The 20,779-nt window shown below is 28.0% G+C and overlaps 1 protein-coding gene across 1 annotated transcript; it reads left to right on the forward strand.

The window, feature by feature from the left end:
* The first annotated feature begins 288 nt into the window (after positions 1-288).
* Positions 289-19,787, forward strand: LOC141334926 (serine/threonine-protein phosphatase PP1-gamma catalytic subunit A-like). The gene is made up of 7 exons (XM_073840150.1): positions 289-304; positions 658-789; positions 978-1,208; positions 2,680-2,784; positions 5,203-5,426; positions 14,814-14,948; positions 18,869-19,787. The coding sequence occupies exons 1-7, from the start codon at positions 289-291 to the stop codon at positions 18,956-18,958; spliced, it is 933 nt and encodes a 310-aa protein (XP_073696251.1). The 3' UTR covers positions 18,959-19,787.
* Positions 19,788-20,779: the final 992 nt, after the last annotated feature.

Consider the following 20,779-nt stretch of genomic DNA (forward strand, 5'->3'; position numbering starts at 1 on the left):
AATTTTACTATGAAAAAACTAGGTAGTTGAAATGGCAGCTGCAGCCAATGATTGATCCTCTGCTGCCATCTTCTGGTTATTTGAGTCATTTCATGTCGTTTTCATCTTAAAAAGACGTTTTTTTGAAAATAATTCGTCTTTATAATGAAAAGTGAATTTTTGAAGTGATTTGTATTGCACAGCTGTAGAGTTAAAAAAAATACTTTAATGCTTTAAAATATTACAAGATTTAAAAAATGTGTTTATGACCATAAAGGCAAGTTAGTGATTGTCAAGAATACGATTAAGATGTCCTCGAAGAGAAGTATCACTAGCTAGCTAATATTTAAATGATATCTCGTTAAATAATATTGAAACTGAATGTTCATGCCGCTATCATTATTTACGATGTTGCAATTATTACTTTTCTCAGTTTCTGATAAGAACGAGGCAGTAGAGGAGTCTCAAGAGTATCCACCTATAAACGGCACATATAAAAAGAGCTTCAGCGGAAGTTTACGAGCTGCTTATCATTATGCGGAAGTTCTAAGGAACGCTCTGTGCATATGGTTAATTGTTCATGCAATTTACAAAATGATATATGTTAGTTTAAATATTTGTGCACTCTTTTATAGACAGTCCAGTGCTTTGGTTAACAGTTTGTTTGTGTGTTTGCAGTGAGGGGGTCGAAGCCTGGCAAGAACGTTCAGCTGCAGGAGAACGAGATCCGTGGATTGTGTCTGAAATCCCGTGAGATCTTCCTCAGCCAGCCCATCCTCCTGGAGCTCGAAGCACCTCTGAAGATCTGCGGTGAGAAAAACAAACCTGCTTCTGCTAGATTTCAGCATGCTATTGAATACTGCTTAAATCCCACTTCAGATATACTGTGTTAAATATAAAATATTTGACAGTAGATTCTGCTATTCCATATTTAGAGTTGGTTAGAGTCTGTAATGTTATTGAAATGGTCAGTGAATGAGACACTCTCGTCTTCACAGGTGATATCCACGGGCAGTACTACGACCTGCTCAGGCTCTTCGAGTACGGAGGATACCCACCTGAGAGCAACTACTTGTTCCTGGGCGATTATGTGGACAGAGGGAAGCAATCTCTGGAGACCATCTGTCTTCTGCTGGCCTACAAGATCAAATACCCTGAGAACTTCTTCCTGTTGAGGGGAAACCACGAGTGTGCCTCCATCAACCGCATCTACGGCTTCTACGATGAGTGTGAGTCTATAGTACATACCTCCATGGTTATTGCTTTGTGATTTCCATGATGCAGAAAACAGAATAATAATAACATCAATATATTTTTATTATTATTATTTTTTTTTTTTATGAATATGACACAATGCATCCATGTTTCTATTTTAAGTGTAGCACTTTCTGTTTGGCAAAAAAAAAAGGAATTGTTAAATTTTTATTTGATTACTTTTAAAATTTAAAAAAAGTTTTAAAAACATTTTAGGCCTTTTGGTCACCACTGTGTTTTTTTTGTAGTGAAAGCAGACAAAACAGAATTTCTGGGGAAAAAAATATTATTATAATTTTATTTAATTAATTTAAATCATTAAAAAAGAATCTAGAAAATTAAACGCGTTACACAGAATTTGAGGAAACTAAAACCAAATTTGGAAAAAATGGATTTTCTAGGGCCCTAAAAATATTACTTATCGAATTGTTGATCAATCAGAAATCATGAAACGCATGCGGTTTCTTTATCGTTACCAAAAACTAAAATCGTAAAACAATATTTGTTACTTTAAATTAACTGTTTAAAATGTTGAAGTGAAATAAGTTATTTAAATATTATTTAACAATTAAAAACATTATAAGTTTCCGAAATAGTTATCATTAAAAGTTTTTTTTTAACTTGAAATAAAATAGTTTAACTGAAATAAAATATTTAAATAATTTTATTTCAGCTATTTTCCAGTTTCTCAATTTAATTTAGTTTATCTTAATGTTCAAAAATATCTAAAACTGAAATAAAAAATTTCTAGTAGTAAATGTAAAATAATGCTAAAATTATAATAGTATCTCAGTGATACTAAAATAAAAATGTATTATTATTAATCTAATTTATTATGTATGTTTTTTTTGAGTAAAACATAAATCTGAAAAAATCGAAAATTACATTTTCGAAAAAAAAAGTGGATTTTATAGTAGCCAGCATAATCTATAAATACACACAGACACAATTTATATATGTGTATATATATTTAATCATAAATTGTCAAATATATATATATATGAGAGAGAACAGTTTAATAATTTTTATTAAGGTTTTATGCATTTGGTAGATTAGACATTCGGATTGCTACAATTTAATTAAATCTTTAAAAGGGAATCTAAAAAGATTTGAACAGAATACACAGAATTTGGTAAAAATAAACACTAGAAAAAGAACACTAGGCCACCATGGATGTTCACGTTCGCATAATCCGCAAATGCATGACCAGATTTGTCTGCATTTAGCCTTGTTTCAAACTCTAATAAGAGTAGAACTCTCTGACTCTCATTCAGTGCAGAATTAATTATTGAGCGCCGTTGCCATCGTGTGTGAGAGAGTGAAGGGAACCGCTGTGTATTTTTAGCAGAGTCTGTCCCTCTAGAGCTCCTTTTATTCATTTACATTTTAACCACTTTTAAATAATAAATCCTGAAGGTGACATGAAGCTGGTGTTTGTGTGTTTAGGCAGGAGACGCTACAACATCAAGCTCTGGAAGACGTTCACGGACTGTTTCAACTGTCTGCCCATCGCCGCCATCGTTGATGAGAAGATCTTCTGTTGTCATGGAGGTGTGTGTGCTGCTGTAACCTTATAGATAACCCTGAGAGACTTTCACCCGCTAAACAACAAGCGCCGGCTCTTCTGATACAAGGAATGTCATGAATCTGAGTTTTTATGGTATACCTTGACGTTGACGCTATTTACAAGGACATCTTGGTTCGACATTTTTCCAGACATTGTACGTGTGACTGTGCACAAAACTGATTTCAAGTCCAAGCCACGTCACCGTGCTTTTGTCACAAGTCCAAGTTAAATCTAAAACTTGTCTCAGTCTTAGTTGCTGGACATTTAGTTTAATTTGCATTTAGTTTAATATATAAATATCCAGTTGCTGGACATTTTTAAAAATTAAATATACTGTTCCAAAGCTTAGGGTACATTTTTATTAAAATGTTGTTGGAAGAAGTCTCTTCTTCTTAAGGATGTACTTATTAGTTATTAAGATTAGTTTTCGACTTCATTCTCAAAATATCCCAAAAATCAAAATATTATATTCTCGAAATATCTTGAGTTTATTCTCAAAATATTGCATAGTGTTTCGACTTTATTTTCGAAAAGTTTCAAAATTATTCTCAAAACATTAAATATTTTATTCTCGAAATATTCGGACTTTATTCTTAAAATATTTCGACTTTGTTTTCGTAGTATTTTGACTTTGTTCTCAAAATATTTAGACTTTATTCTCAAAATATTTAGACTTTATTCTCTTAATATTTCGGCTTTTTTTTCTCAGTATTTCTGTCTTTTTTTTTGTCGTATTTCGACCTTTTGTTCTCAAAATATTTAGACTTTACTCTTAAAATATTTAGACTTTACTCTTAAATGTTTAGACTTTAAAGCCTAAATATTTTGAGAATAAAGTCTAAACATTTAAGAATAAAGTCTAAATATTTTAAGAGTAAAGTCTAAATATTTTAAGAGTATAGTCTAAATATTTTGCGAACAAAAGTCGAAATACGACAAAAAAAAGACAGAAATATTGAGAAAAAAAGCCGAAATATTAAGAGAATAAAGCCTAAATATTTTGATAATATTCTCTTAATATTTAGGCTTTTTTCTCAATATTTCTGTCTTTTTTTTGTCGTTTTTCTACTTTGTTCTTGTAGTATTTCGACTTTGTTCTCAAAATATTTTGACTTTTTTTTATTCTCAAAATATTTTGACTTTATTCTCTTAATATTTAGTCTTTTTTTTCTCAATATTTCTGTCTTTTTTTTGTCGTATTTCGACTTTGTTCTCAAAATATTTTGACTTTTTTTTTATTCTCAAAATATTTTGACTTTATTCTCTTAATATTTAGTCTTTTTTTCTTAATATTTCTGTCTTTTTTTGTCGTATTTTGACTTTGTTCTCAAAATAATTAGACTTTTAAAATATTTAGACTTTACTCTCGAAGTGTTTCACTTTATTCTCGAAATGATTAGACTTTATTTCGACTTTATTCTCAAAACATTTCAACATTTATTCTTGAAAAATTTTGAGATTCTCAAAACAATAAATTTTTTTATTCTCTGAATTTTGAGTTTATTCTCAAAATATTTCGACTTTATTCTTGAATTATTTTGACTTTGTTCTTGTAGTATTTCGACTTTATTCTTGCAATATTTCAACTTTATTCTTATTATTTTGGCTTTTCTCATATTTCGATTTTTTTCTTGTATTTCGCCTTTTTATTCTTGCAATATTTAGACTTTTGTTCTCTAAATATTTAGACTTTTATTCTAGTAGTGTTTCGACTTAATTTTTTCCCCCACATTATTCTTGAAAAATTTTGACTCACGAAACGTAATTTTTATATTCTCTGAATTTCGAATTAATTCTCTCATAATTTTGACTTTATCGTCAAATTATTTCAACTTTATTCTCAAAAAATTTCGACATTATTCTTGAAAAAAATTTGACATTCATTAAATATTACTTCAAGTTGATATTCAAAAAAAAAAAGATTTTATAAATGATTTACTTGAAAGTATTAAGTGAAATATTTTAAATCATGTTTTTTTATTTTTTGGATTATTTAAACATGAATTTATGCTACCGAAATTACTTGCGTCGCTACTTTTAGTCAATCATTCCTCAATCAGACGATCTTTCTGTGATGAAGCAGCAGCAGCAAAGTCTTCAGATACGTGATGCATGTAAAACGAGAAGCCTGAACATCTGCTGTTGTGTTTACTATCGCATAGTTCTTACGCTGCAGGATTGTCCCATGTGTTGTTTAAATGTTTAGGGTGTGTAAATCATCTTACCTCATCATTTCATGATTCGCACTGACATCATCTCCCACATTTCTGAGCGCTGAGTCAGTGCGAATCCCAGGCGTATTGTGTATCTCGTATGGTCCCTGAACAGATGCGGCCTCAGTTAGGCCTCACAAGAATCTTTTTAGGAACGTAAAATCTCAAGCTGTTTCTTCTGTTCAACAGGTTTGTCTCCGGATCTGCAGTCCATGGAGCAGATCAGAAGGATCATGAGACCCACAGATGTGCCGGACCAGGGGCTCCTGTGCGACCTGCTGTGGTCCGACCCGGACAAAGATGTGCTGGGTTGGGGCGAGAACGACCGAGGTGTGTCTTTCACCTTCGGAGCGGAAGTAGTGGCCAAGTTCCTTCACAAACACGACCTGGATCTGATCTGCAGGGCCCACCAGGTGAGAGTCTTCAGTAGGACTGAAGTTAAATGGTGAAGGCTGCATTTGAATTGAATTAAATTAAGATTTTTTTGTTTGTTTACAATATACTTACTTTTTTTGATATATTTGTATGCTGACAAACTGCCTAAATAGTTTAATTTTGAAAATTAAGAAATTAAGACTTAAATATTAATATTGTAATTTTACAGTTTCATTATAAAATCTATAAATAGTATTTAAATTAAATGTTTAAATGTTTAACAATGCTATTACTGCAATAGATACATTTTGTTTGATTTATTTGTATGCCTACAAAACTGCCTAAATAAAGTTGAATTTTGAAAATTAAGACTAAAATATTAGTATTGCAATTTTGACAGTTTTCCTATAAAATGCAATTATTTTTAATATTTAAATTAAATGCTTGAATATTTAATAATGGTGTTATTACAGTATATTTATTAATTTGTTTGCAACATATTAATTTTGTTTGATTTATTTGTATGCTGACAAACTGGCAAAATAAACAAAAACAGTTTAATGTTTGAAAATGAAAAAAAATAAGACTTAAAAATTAGTATTGTAATTTCACAGTTTCACTATAAAATTATTTTAGAATTTAAATTTAATTTAATTTAAATTAAATGACAGTATATTTATTTTGTTTGCAATATGTGTTTTGTTTGATTTATTTGTATGCTTACACAACTGCCTAAATAAAAGTTTAATTTAAAATTTAAGAAATTAAGACTTTAATATTAATATTGTAATTTTACAGTTTCACTATAAAATTATTTTTAGTATTAAAAATTAAGTGCTTTTTTTTTTAAATTGCTATTACAGTATATTTATTATTTTGTTTGCAATATATACATTTAGTTTGAATCAATTGTATGCCTACAAACTCCCAAAATAAAGTTTAACATAAAAAATTAAGACTTAAATATTAGTGTTATAATTGTACAATTTCACTACAAAATTATTTTAGTATTTTAATTAAATGCTTAAATATTTAACAATGCTATTACAGTATATTTATTGTTTTGTTTGCAATATATACATTTTATTTATTTGTGTGCCTACAAAACTGCATACAGTTTAATTTTGAAAACTAAGATATTAAGACTTAAATATTAGTATTGTTTTTGCAATTTCACTTTAAAAATAATTTTTAGTATTTAAACTAAATGCTTAATTATTTAACAATGCTATTACAGTATATTTATTATTTTGTTTGCAATATATACATTTTGTTTGATTTATTTGTATGCCTACAAAACTGCCTAAATAAAAAGTTTAATTTTGAAAATTAAGAAATTAAGACTTAACTATAAAATACAATTATTTTTTATTATGTAATTTATTTTTAAAATTACTACTTATTGCTTGTTAGCTGTAATGAATTAATTAAAAACAGTGGGAATATAAAAGTGGCAATAAATGCTCAAGAGAAAAAAGTTGTTTTGGTCACACTTTACAAAAAAGGTTTCATTAGTGAACTAACAGTACATTATAAAGTCAAAAGTTCTTGTTTGCATGAACTAACCAGTGTTATTTTAATAGTATTGAGGTACTGTTATAGTTTTTGTCTTTTGAATTACATTTTATATTTATATTCTTATATTTTATTTTTTAGTTTAAGTAAGTTTTTTTTTTTTTTTTTTTTTTTTTTAACATTTTTATTTGTTTTTGTTATATTTAAATATCTGATAATGAAAATGAGATGTTGCCTTGTTCAAGTAAAATTTTTTATGCTTTATTTTATTTCAGTTAACATAAATTATTTTTTTTATGGTTTTACTTTTAGTTGACTATAATAACCCTAGTACTATCAGAAACAATGAACTAATTAAATTTAATTTAATAAAAATACAGTAGTGTTTTAAATAGCCAAATGTCAACATGTACATTTTTCATGTGTTTGCCTCCCAAAAATATTTTTTGAAATGATTTTTATTTTCTATGCAAATGCACTTCCCAACAAATTCACCTCAGTCATTCAGAAATGATAAATTTTCCCCAAATATGGCTATTCAGGTCATTTGTTGAATATTCTTGTATTTTTCCATATTGCAATTACATAAAAACTAAATATTGCACCGTCAGGTTTTTCCAGTATCGTAGAGCTCTATTCGTCAGTTCGCTAAGTAGTCGGTCTTAAGAGATTATATAATTTATTTCTGCATGTGGTTGGTTTGGTACAAAAGCTGCAGTGTCTGGAGCAGCGCAGCTCTGGGTGGATTTAGACCTTCTTAGAGAGCCTTTCACCATGCTGACAGTAATAGTTACTGTTGGACTGTTAACATGCCACTGTCAGCACACTGGAACACCTCTGAGAGGAGTCTAAATTTATCCCCCACGAAACAATAACACTAAAAGACGGGGAAAAATAAAAGGATAAAAACACTAATTGGCTAGCTAGTTTCTATTCCACATAGGCCTGTCACAATTAATAAATGACCATCTGATTGCGGTTATTTTTATATATTTATATTTATATTCTTGTAAACTAAAATAAACCATAAACAACAACAACACGAATATTTTATTATTTGAAAATGAATTAAGATTTAAATATTAGTATTATAATTTTAGTCTTATTTATAATATTTTTAATAAATACTCTTTTTACTCTTTGCAAAATGTTTATTTAGTTTGACATGTATGCCAACAAACCACAAAATACCGTAAGGTAAAAATAAGCAAATAAACAACAAAATAAAAAAATATATTTTAATATTTGAAAATGAAAAATTGTAATTTTAGTCTTATTTGGGCTTTTATTTTTTTTATTATTTTTTTTTTTTAGATTTATTTTTTGTTTACAATATACTTATTTAGTTTGATATATTTGTATGCTGACAAACTGCCAAAATAAAGAAAAATAGTTTAATGATTGAAAATAAAGAAATTAAGACTTAAATATTAGTATTGTAATTTTGACAGTTTTCCTATAAAATGCAAAGTTTTTTATATATTTAAATTAAATGCTTGAATATTTAACAATGGTGTTGTTACAGTATGTTTATTAATTTGTTTGCATTATATTAATTTTGTTTGATTTATTTGTATGCTGACAAATTTTGTGGTAAAGTAAAAATAAACAACAAAATAAATATGTTTTTATATTTGAAAATGAATAAATTAGGATTGAAATATTATTGTACTTTTAGTCTTATTTGTCATATTTTTATCAAATACTCTATTTACTCTTTGCAATATATTTATTATTCTGTACAAAAATGTATATTTTGTTTGAAATTATCCAATCGTTTTTGCGGAGAGTGGAAACATGCAGGCGCCAGTGCGAACAATCGCATTTTTTCAGTGGAAACAATTTAAAATTATTCGTTATTTTGCTCACAAAGGTAAGAGTAATACATCATTCGGAACTGTGAAGGGTCTACTTGTATTTGTGTGCACTCACAATATCAACAAAACATTACAAACAGAGCTTTTATAAAATAAAGAAAACAAACATGACACTCTTTCGGCCGTCTCATTTGAACAGAAGCGCTTCACAAAAATGAACCTGAAACTCGGTTCATGGGGTTTATATTCATGTGTCTCCGAAGGTAACTCTGGTTTTCAGAAACATTTCCATGTTACGTTGTCCCTAATCTCAATCCTTTGTAACAATTTAACCCTTGAAGACCTAGAACATTTTTGGGGCACCTGTACATTTCTTTTTTGTTGTTGTTGTTTTTTCAGACCTATTCTAGCCGTCAGCATCAATTGTCATATATCATTATAAACATAAGAACTTGAACTTTATATCTAGCTAATTTAAAATTACAATTCTCCTTTTGTTTTCTCTAAAAATGAGTGAATTTCCAAAATTTTAGGAAAAACGCTAGCAGAGTTTTTTACTCTGTACTCAAACAAAAACTCCTGAAGTTTGGATTTTTTTAGGTGTTTTACACTTCTAAATAAAATTTTGTCTATATATAACATTCCCCAAGCAAGTTATAGCCATATATTACAATATTATTATAGGCGCTTTTGAGTAAAAAAATAGGCCTATTTAGTTTATTGACAATATAGATCTGTCCAAAAACATTTCAGGACTAAAGTCATAGCAGGAACAGTGTTATATAATAGCAAAACACATTAAAAAAGTGACTTTTTCAGATAAATATATTTACTATATTTACTTAATCTGAGTATGAACAGTAAACACGAATAGTGAAAACAATTGCACAAATTGTCTTGTGCAACCAAAAAATAAACAGTCCAAATTATTCACAAACTACACACAAAATGAGAGAGAAATATACCGAGTGCAACAGAAAAAAAGTGCAAATAATCTTTACAAACTATATAAGAATTAGTTACATAATAAGTGACCCTGGACCACAAAACCAGTCTTAAGTCGCTGGGGTATATTTGTAGCAATAGCCAAAAATACATTGAATGGGTCAAAATTAGTGATTTTTCTTTTATGCCAAAAATCATTAGGAAATGAAGTAAAGATCATGTTCCATGAAGATTTTTTTGTAAAATTCCTACTGTAAATGTATCAAAATGTAATTTTTGATTAGTAATATGCATTGTTAAGAACCTAATTTGGACAACTTTAAAGGTGATTTTCTCAGTATTTTGATTTTTTTGCACCCTCAGATTCCAGATTTTCAAATAGATGCATCTCGGCCAAATATTGTCCTATCCTAACAAACCAATCATCAATAGAAAGCTTATTTACTGAGCTTTCATATTATATATACATCTCAGTTTTGTAAAATTTAACCTTGTGACTGGTTTTGTGGTCCAGGGTCACATATAACAACCAAATAGATAGATCTGCTGGCTGTAGTCTGCGTCAGAATCTATTTTACCTGGACATGGCCTAGTGACGCCAAAACCTAAATTCCAGTGCTTTATCCGATATGTACTGTTGTTTCATTCTTGTTTTTAGTTTGTGTTATGTCAAAGGGCTCTGTCATGAGTATTTCTGTGCTTTTTCAAAGAATGCTGTCATACAAATGTCTTATTTTGCACTTGTTTTCATGCACTCAAGACACACTTTACTTTCACTTTGCATTTGTTTCAGCTTTCCAAAGAAACATGGTAATCGCTGGTTCCAAAGACCTATGTTTACTGGATGAATAGATGACTGTTTGAACCAATCTGGGCACAGGGTTGGGACTAAGCATTAACAATCATTCCTGTTTGGCTCAGAGGACCGAAATGCATTGGTTTCATCTGACGAATCATTGTTGAGGAAATGTAATAACATAATCACGCTCACTACGGAGCCTGTGAATATCCACTCTGTGCATTACAAGACTTTTTAAAGCATTCAAATTGGACTAGTGGTTCAAAAGTTATTAAGTTAGTTATTTTTAGCTGTGGGTGGCTGTCTCGGTCTTTGAGGGTTAATGAACAATGCACATAAAAATGTATGTCAGTGCCTTAAACCAGACAATTAATTGACATATTCGCAATTAATCGTCAGCCAAATTTCATAATCGTGACAGCCCTAATTCCACATATGAGCCAATGGTCTGATAGTCTGGCTTCACTAGGGATTCTCTCAGTTTCACCTTACATGAACGTCCAGTTATTGGAAATGTGAAACTGTTCCTGGTTTAAAAGAGTGGGATGAGTCACAGCGGGACATGCTGAACCGACCGTGCATGAGTCTGCAGATATGAGACGAGCCTTTGACATTGGTCTGATGACGCAGGGCTTTAAGGTGGACTGTAGGACGCTCCTTATGTCTCTGTCTCTTTGTGTCTAAATGCTAATCCATATCCACGCATACTGCAAACTAGTGACTCACCAGCTCTCACTGAACACTTCAGCAGCACATTTACAGAGACTATAATCATGTGTGAGGATATTCATCAGTTTCATGGGTTTTTCAGGGCAAAGTTAAGCTGTATCATCAGAGACTTAATGTTACAGTAGGAATTTTACATCATGATAAAGTATTAAAATTAGGCAAAAAACCACCATTAAGTATTTAAAAGTAATTAAGTTAAATTAAATATTAGTGTTGTAACTTTTAGTATTATTATTATAAAATACTATTATTTTTAGTATTTTTATTAAATACTTATTTTATTGTTTGCTAGTATTATTGAAATATATTTATTATTTGGTTTGATATTTGTATGGCAAACTACAAAATAAATAAATAAATAAATAATGTTTAAAATTAGGCGAAAACCGCCTAATTTCCACCTTAGTATTGTAATTTTAGTCTTATTTGTAATATTACATTTGTCTATTTAGTCTTTGCAATATATTTATTTGGTTTCACGTAAATGTATGCCAAGAAACCACAAAATATAAAAAAATATATATTTTAATGTTTGAAAATGAAGAAATTAAGATTTAAATATTAGTGTTATAATTTTTAGTCTTATGAAAATAAAATTGTGTAATATTTTTATCAAATACTTTTTTACTGTACAGTAGTATTGCAATATATTTATTATATTCTTTGCAACATGTTTTTGTTTATATATATATATATATATATATATATATATATAAACGCATTGTCATTTTAGTCTTATTTGTCATATTTGTATTAAATTTATTTACTCTTTGCATTATAATTATTATATATTTATTTTTTTGTTTGATGTATTTAAAAACAATAACAAAAAATGTAGTTAATTTGCTTAGAATTAGTCAAACAAACCACCAAAAAATTGCCAACTAGGAAAAAAAAAAAAATGTTAATAAAATAATTTTTTTTAATTTAAATTATTAAATAGTAGTGTTGCAATTTTAATTATTTGTAGTATTTAAAAAAAAAAATGTTTTTTTACAGTACAAGTGTTTATTGCAAAATATTTGTTTTTTTACATTTTTATTTAGTAATAATAATCACAAAAATCATATTTTATTTAGTAATTTTAGTCTTTAAAATGTGTTTATTGCAATATATTTATTTTGTTTGACATTTTTATTTAATAATAATAATAATAATAATAAAAATCACAAAAATTATATTTTATTTAGTAATCTTAGTTTTTAAAATTATTTGTAGCATTAAAAAAAATGGTTTATTTTACAGTGGTGTTTATTGCAATATATGTATTTTGTTTGACATTTGTATTCAATAATAATTATAATCACAAATCATATTTGATTTAGTAATTTTAGTCTTTAAAATTATTTGTAGTATTTTTTTTAAAACAAATTGTTTATTTTACAGTACAGTAGTGTTTATTGCAGTATATATCAATTTTGTTTGACGTTTTTATTTAATAATAATGATCACAAAAATATTTTTATATACTATTTCAAAATACTCTACAAATGAACAGTGCTTCATCTTTTGATCACTTTCTGTTTTTATTTGAACTTGATGAACGATTAGTACTAAAATAAATGAATCAGTCTAACATCAGAGTAGAAACAGATTCACAGTTCTTTTAAAGCACACTGGGAATTGTTTTGCTGTGTGTTTTCACTGCTTGTGTGTAAATGATATAAAGCAGTGATGACAGCAGACAGCAGCCTCTGCCAGTAAACTCATATCTGACGGTTTCAGTGACGTCTTCATCTCAGACTTTGTCCGGATGAATCTGTCGTGATGTTCAAGTGTCCTCTCTAGTCTTGATATAGATCCCGTAATGCTGAAGATGAGGGTTATTTCAGTTCTTCTGCTCAAAGGCCGTCTGACACCAGGCTGAAACTCGTTCAGATAGAGTTACAGTTTGGTCCACTAGATGGTGTATATCTCATCAGTATAAATGAGGGTGATGGGATAAAATGGTCTTAACTGTTTAAGCAATAACACTTTTTTCCTTTTCCATTACATACGTCCTTATGATCATAACAGCAGGATTTTTTTTTTCTGTTAGTCAGGTTTGGTCAGTAGTTAATTTTTATTTGCCCTGCCAACATGTTGACCTGCATGACCACATTATTAAATTAAATTAAATTAAATTAAATTAAATTAAATTAAATTAAATTATATTAAATAAAATTTTAATTTAATTTAATTTAATTTTAATTTAATTTAAATCTTTTTATTTATTGTTTAATTTATTTAATTTTTGTGCTAATTTTTGTGATGAAAAAAAAAAAGATTATATCTCTAGAAGAAAAATATTATACTTTTTAATTATGATCCAGTTCTGATTTTTGGAATCATTATACACTCATTATACATATAATCTTTTTTTTCCTAGCACAAACCCCCCCCCCCCCCCCAAAAAAAAAAACCACATACATAAATATATATATATATAAAGAAAAGTTTATATATTATTTATTTATTTTGTAATTTTTGTGCTAGAAAAGTTTATATTTATAGAAGAGAATGCTATATTTTTAATTTGCATTAATAGCTAGAAAGAAGATGGGAATCGTTATCCAGCTCTGATTTTGGGAATCAATATACACTTATAAAATCAATATAAAAATTCCTATCAAGTAATAAAAGTTAATATATTTTTATTTATTTAATTGTCATTTTTGTTACTTATTAAGAAAATATATTTTTCTTTTTTCATAGTAAGACAAATTAACTGACTAAATTCAATTAAAAAAAAAAATATATATATATAATTTAAATAAAATAATTTATTCCAGGTCATTTTTTTGTTATATCATGAGTTCATTTTTTTTCTTTTCTTAAAAGAATTCCTGGAATAAAATAAAATATTTATTTTATATCAAGAGTTCATTTTTTCTTATATATTTAATTTTATTCCAGGTAATTTTTTAATTTTATGTTGTGAGTTAATTTTTTTTTTCTTAAATATTTTTTTTATTCCAGGGGATTTTTTATTTTATATCTTGAGCTCATTTTTGTATTTTCTTAAATATTTTATTTTATTTCAGGTAATTTATTTTATTTTATTTTATTCCAGGTAATTTTTTATTTTATTTTGTGAGTTTGTTTTTTTCTTTTCTTAAATATTTTATTTTATTCCAGGTATTTTTTTATTTTATATCATGAGTTAATTTTTTTTCTTTTCTTAAAAAAAAAAAAAACCTGGAATAAAATAAAATATTTATTTTATATCAAGAGTTCATTTTTTCTTATATATTTGATTTTATTCCAGGTAATTTTTTTAATTTTATGTTGTGAGTTCATTTTTTTTTGTTAAATATTTTTTTTATTCCAGGTATTTTTTTTTATTTTATATCATGAATTTTAAATGCTTGTAATTCTAGTTTAAGTTAAATATAATAACCTTGATAACTAAATATAGCTTCAAAACATATATGCAAATTTACACATACAATACATGTCTAGAAAAGAGGCTTTTAATTTGCAAAAATAGCTATAAATGTAACTTTTTAATAGATATAAAATCATTAAATGATGAGCTGCAGCTCTGATTGAGTGAAGTAGTGAGTTGTTCAAACTGACTTTCCATGTGAACTCAGGACAATGAGCAGATCTTTTACTTCCTGTTCCTGTGTGTGTTGTAGGTGGTGGAGGACGGATACGAGTTCTTTGCCAAGCGGCAGCTGGTGACTCTGTTCTCAGCACCAAACTACTGCGGAGAGTTTGACAACGCCGGAGCAATGATGAGCGTCGACGAGACCCTCATGTGCTCCTTTCAGGTACGGTACAGTCCTGAGTCTCCATCATGTCTTTTTTTTTTATTATTATTTAAATAACTATTATTTTATTATTTTTAAATAATAAAAATTAATAAATTATAAATAAAAATGATCAGTGCCACCTAGTGGTTAGGAGATATGAGAAATGGATATTTTGCTTAAAACCAGTGTTAATTTCGTTAAATCTGACTAAACCTACTGTAGATTTAGTTGACTAAAACTAAAATCAATTCAAATGACTAAAATATGATTAAAACTAAATGGCATTTTAGTCAAAAGACTATGACTGAAATCAAAATTTGCTGTCAAAATTAACACTTGCTTAAAACTCGTCAATAGTTTGGCCAAAAATCTCGAAACTGGTCTTGTTAGATTCGGAGGAGCATGTTGAGTCGAACCATATCCAATTTTCTAAAATGTTAGGTTTAAATATGCAATGCATGTGCATGCAAGACTTAATGTGTTGATACATTTAAATTTAATTTAAATAAATAAAATTTGTAACTGTTCTTAAATAAAGATTTTGAAAAGTGTTTAAGAAAATATTGGAGAACTTGCTTAAAAAAAGAAAAATATTTCAGATTAAAAAATGTTTTTATACAAATAATCAAAGAGGTTAAATTATATCAAATACAATTTTTAACTGTTCTTAAATAATTTAACCTCTTGAACAATTTTGAACAATAAAAAATCTTAAAAGCAACTTTAAAAAATTGTTTTTATAGAAATAACAGAAATTAAAGTATTTTTCTCCAATATTTTCTTAAACACTTTCAAAAAAATGTTTCCCTTTTATTTTACGTTTTTAACATAAATTACTTAAGAACAGTTACAAATTGTATTCTATATAAGCAATTTATGTTAAAAAGAAAAAAAAATGTAAGAATTTTGAAAAGTTGTATAGATAACTGAGAAATTAAAGTTGCTTTTAAGATTTTATTGTTAAATTGTTTAAGAGGTTAAATTATATCAAATAAATTTTTTAACTGTTCTTAACTAATTTAACCTCTTGAACAATTTTGAACAATAAAATCTTAAAAGCAACTTAATTTTTCAGTTATTTCTATACAAACTTTTTAATCTGAAATATTTTTCTTTTTTAAGTTCTCCAATATTTTCTTAAACACTTAATCTCATCTTTTTTTTTTTCAAAATTTTTTAAACATAAATTGCTTAAGAACAATTACAAATTTTATTCTATATAAGCAATTTATGTTAAAAAGAAAAAAAATGTAAGAAAATTTTGAAAAGTGTAATTAAAAAAAATAAAATATTTCAAAATTGTTTAAGAGGTTAAATTATATCAAATACAATTTGTAACTGTTCTTAACTAATTTAACCTCTTGAACAATTTTGAACAATAAAATCTTAAAAGCAACTTTAATTTTTCAGTTATTTCTATACAAACTTTTTAATCTGAAATATTTTTCTTTTTTAAATTCTCCAATATTTTCTTAAACACTTAACAGGGCTCTAGACTAACTTTTTGCACTGGTTGCACTGGTGCGCCTAACTTTTTTTCTTAGGTGCACCAGCACAAGAGTTAGGTGCACCCAAATTTTCAACCGCATCACATTCAACACCGCAGTTTTACAAGTTAACTTTTTTTTTACTTATTTATTTTATTTATTTTTTAATCCCTGTCCATATAGGCAATATTGACTTGTAAAGATTAACTAACAATCTGGTCAATATAAAGTTCTTTATTTGAAGCATATTTTTTTCCCCAGTACTTTACCCTACTTTGTGTAATAAAAACATTTCAGTGAAAAAATAAGGACAAAACTCTCTATTTTAACATTTTGAACAATAGGGCTCTACAATTGTTTTTTTTTATTTTATTTTTATTTTTCGAAATTCTTGTTTGAATATTTCATATTAATCAAATGAAAGCATAAACATGTATTTATTTTTAATCAAATGAAAAACAAACCTTTTTAATTTTTGGCAAACATATATATGATTTATAAATAGGAATATATAAACACCTACATTATACTGTACAAAAGTAATACAGTACTAATATTGTTCTGTTTCATGTTAAACCGTACTTTTATTTTGACAGATTGCCGTGAAGTTTAGGTGTGTACAGTATGATATGATGCTTTCTCAAATGAAACGGTAAAAGTGACACAGTAGGTTTTGGAGATTGAGTTTATCTGTTCATGTGAGATGCAAATGCCAAAAATTAGCGGGAGCGTCACGCGTGCTTCAGTAGTCTATACGTGTGCAGTTAAAAAAAAAAATACACGTCTCCACCATTAATACATATGGCAAACGGAACATGCAGGATTCATTTTAAACGGTCTTTTTGCCTTTCAGTTTTCATAGACACTAGTCCATATCGCGATTTGAATTAAGTGACAGACCAACTTTTGATTTATCAATCCAGAAATCAACGTATTACGTGGCATTCCGCGCCATAGTAAATTCGGTTTTTATGAATGGAGTCCGCGATCCAGTCCGTGTTTTTGCGGAGGAGGCATTGTGAACGCTTAACAAGGTAGAGACATCCTGACTGCATCACATGCATTTTCAAACGTACACACATGTACAGGAATATCTGGACCACGGCCAATCAGAGGGGGGGGGGGGGGGGGATCCGTCCTTTATCTCTGATTGGTTTAGACCACGATATGGGTCTAATGTGTGTCTGTTGTTGAGCAACATGGAGACTTTAAGATTGACGGAGTTTCGTTTTTTTCCCCCTCGTACGGCTGGTCGCACCGGTGCAACCTTTGATTTTTTTTAGTCGCACCATTGAGAAATTAGGTCGCACATGCGACCAAATTGGTCGCACTCTAGAGCCCTGCTTAAACTCATCTTTTTTTTTTTTCCAAAATTTTTTAAACATAAATTGCTTAAGAACAATTACAAATTTTATTTTATATATGCAATTTATGTAAAAAAAAAAAAAAAGTGATTAAAGTGTATTTAAAAAAAGAGACATTTTTCAGATTACATTTTTTTAATAGAAATAACTGAGAAATGTTATTCTATATAAGCAATTTATGTTAAAAAGAAAAAAAAAATTGAAGAAAATTTTGAAAAGTGTAATTGAAACAGAAAAATATTTCAGATTAAAAAATGTTTTTATAGAAATAACTGAGAAATTAAAGTTTCTTTTAAGATATTATTGTTTAAAATTAAATAAGAGGTGAAATTATATCAAATAAAATTTGTAATTGTGCTTAACTAATTTAACCTCTTGAACAATTTTTAACAATAAAATCTTAAAAGCAACTTTAATTTTTCAGTTATTTCTATACAAACTTTTTAATCTAAAATATATTTCTTTTTTAAGTTCTCCAATATTTTCTTAAACACTTAAAAAAATCTCATCTTTTTTTTCCAAATTTTTTAAACATAAATTGCTGAAGAACAATTACAAATTTTATTTTATATAAGCAATTTATGTTAAAAAGAAAAAAAAAGTAAGAAAATTTTGAAGTGTAATTAAAAAAAATAAAATATTTCAAAATTGTTTGAGGTTAAATTATATCAAATAAGATTTGTAACTGTTCTTAACTAATTTAACCTCTTGAACAACTTTGAACAATAAAATCTTAAAAGCAACTTTAATTTTTCAGTTATTTCTATACAAACTTTTTAATCTGAAATATTTTTCTTTTTTAAGTTCTCCAATATTTTCTTAAACACTTAAACTCATCTTTTTTTTTTCCAAAATTTTTTAAACATAAATTGCTTAAGAACAATTACAAATTTTATTTTATATAAGCAATTTATGTAAAAAAAAAAAAAAAGTGATTAAAGTGCATTTAAAAAAAAAAGACTTTTTTTAGATGCAAAAAATATTTCTAAGAAAATATTAGAAAAATATATAGAAGAAAAAGCCTAAAAGGCTCAAAAGATGTTACAAATGTTTGCAGCTCTAACATATTGTTTCTATGCATGTGCAGATCTTGAAGCCAGCAGAGAAGAAGAAACCAAACTCGAGTCGCCCAGTGACTCCTCCCAGAAACATGGTCGCCAAACAGCCCAAGAAATGAGTGGCGCTTGATCCGGCTGGACTTGTATCATACGCTCTTCATGTGTCACACGGATCAGGAGTGGCTCTACGCCGGCTGCGTCTTTATTTCCATTGTTTGCGTTGTGTTTTCCCCGTTTACCGTCCCGAGCGGCCGCTCACATATTAAAGGGGAGCCTTTTAATTTCACTCGATTTCGGAGTCGAGCGGCTTTTTATTCCCACTTCAGGACGACGTATCAGTTCGACACGAGCTCCGCCCACCGTCATGGATTTTTAAATCGGCCCGTTTGCGATGATTTGTGCTCCCGATCGCTCGTTCAAACCACTGTGAACCAACCGGTCTGTTTTTACGCACCTGAAGCTTTTTTTGTATTTTGTTCTGGTGAACGTGCCACGAGGTTTTTGTTGTGTTTTCACGATTGCGAACGAACGGATGTTGTGCGAGTGTGTCGATCAGGTGCTTCTTGAGTTTCTTTGCCTTGTTTTCTTCTTCTTCTTCTTCTTGGTGAGTTTTTGGCATGTTGATTTTGTCGATCTCTCAGACGGACGTTTCTGTTGCATGCATTAGTGTTAGAGGAATTATAGGACACAAGGCCTTGGCTTTCTCTCAGGGCATGCCACCTTCAGCATGTCTTCAGAATAATGTAGCTCCTCATCAGGTAAATCACGTCAGGAAAACCTTTTTCTTGTAATTTCTACAGTATTTCATATGAATTCTGTGTTGAACCCAAACTCACTGTAAATATTACAGGAAATGTTTTGTTCAGTCTTGGCAATAATTCACAGTTTTCCACACTATAAATAATTGTTATACTTGCAGAATAAATGGAAAGGGAGATGGAAACACCATTGCAGCGTTTGTTTCTTTGTCTTCTTTTCACAGATGCTTTGAATTTAAAGGTGGGTTTAATTCAAATAAAACTACATTTTGAAATTTTGAATTTTATTCCATGACTTAAGAAAAATGTTGTATTCTCGACAATACTTAAATTGTTCAAGAGGTTATTATATAATAATAATAATAATAATAATAATAATAAAATGGTCATGGTCTTTTTTTTTTTGTAAAGAATTTGATTAAAAGAAAACTATTTTAGATTAAAAATGTTTTTATAGAAATAACAAAAAATCCATGCTTAAAGTCGAAATTATGACATACTTAAGTCATAATTACGAGATTAAAAAGTCTAAATTATGACTTGAACACATTGGTCACAGATACAATATACAAAAATACAATATTTAAAAACTTAGGTGCGCAAATATTTTCTAGTCTTTTTAATTCTAAATTTCTTTTGTTATATATATTAAGAAAATGTTTGAGACTTCTAATGATACTTAGATTTTTGTGAAAAGAACATTTGAGAACTTAAGAACATTTTTTAAAGTACATCTTTTAGGTTATATATATTCTTAAAAAAACTTTTTGAGGCCTTAAAAGATGTATTTACGAAAAATTTGAACAAAACAAGTACATCTAAGTTCTCAAATTCTTTTATTGTTTGAGACCTTAAAAGACATATTTAAGAAAAATTTGAACTAAAAAATAATATTTGAATTTAAGTTTAAGTTTTTCTTTTGCTAAGTACTTCTTTTAAGGTCTCAAACTTTTTTACTTGAAGATTTAAGAACTAAAAGAAAATGTTGGAGACCCAAGAAGTACTTGAGAAATTTGGAACTAAAAAAGAGAGAATTTTGAAGATTTACTTAAAAAAATATCTGAGAACTTAAATGTTAAGTACATCTTATAAAGTCTCAAATATTTTCTTAAACATTTTTTTGAATCCTCAAATCTTAAGAAAATATTTAGAAACTGAAAAGATGAGCTAATGAAAATATGA

This window comes from Garra rufa, chromosome 5, assembly GCF_049309525.1.
Source record: "Garra rufa chromosome 5, GarRuf1.0, whole genome shotgun sequence".
Classification (NCBI taxonomy): domain Eukaryota; kingdom Metazoa; phylum Chordata; class Actinopteri; order Cypriniformes; family Cyprinidae; genus Garra; species Garra rufa.

Coding starts and splice junctions, on each gene's coding strand:
- LOC141334926 (XM_073840150.1), top strand. Junction 1,209..2,679: donor CTACGGCTTCTACGATGAGT/GTGAGTCTATAG, acceptor TTGTGTGTTTAG/GCAGGAGACGCTACAACATC. Junction 2,785..5,202: donor GATCTTCTGTTGTCATGGAG/GTGTGTGTGCTG, acceptor TCTGTTCAACAG/GTTTGTCTCCGGATCTGCAG.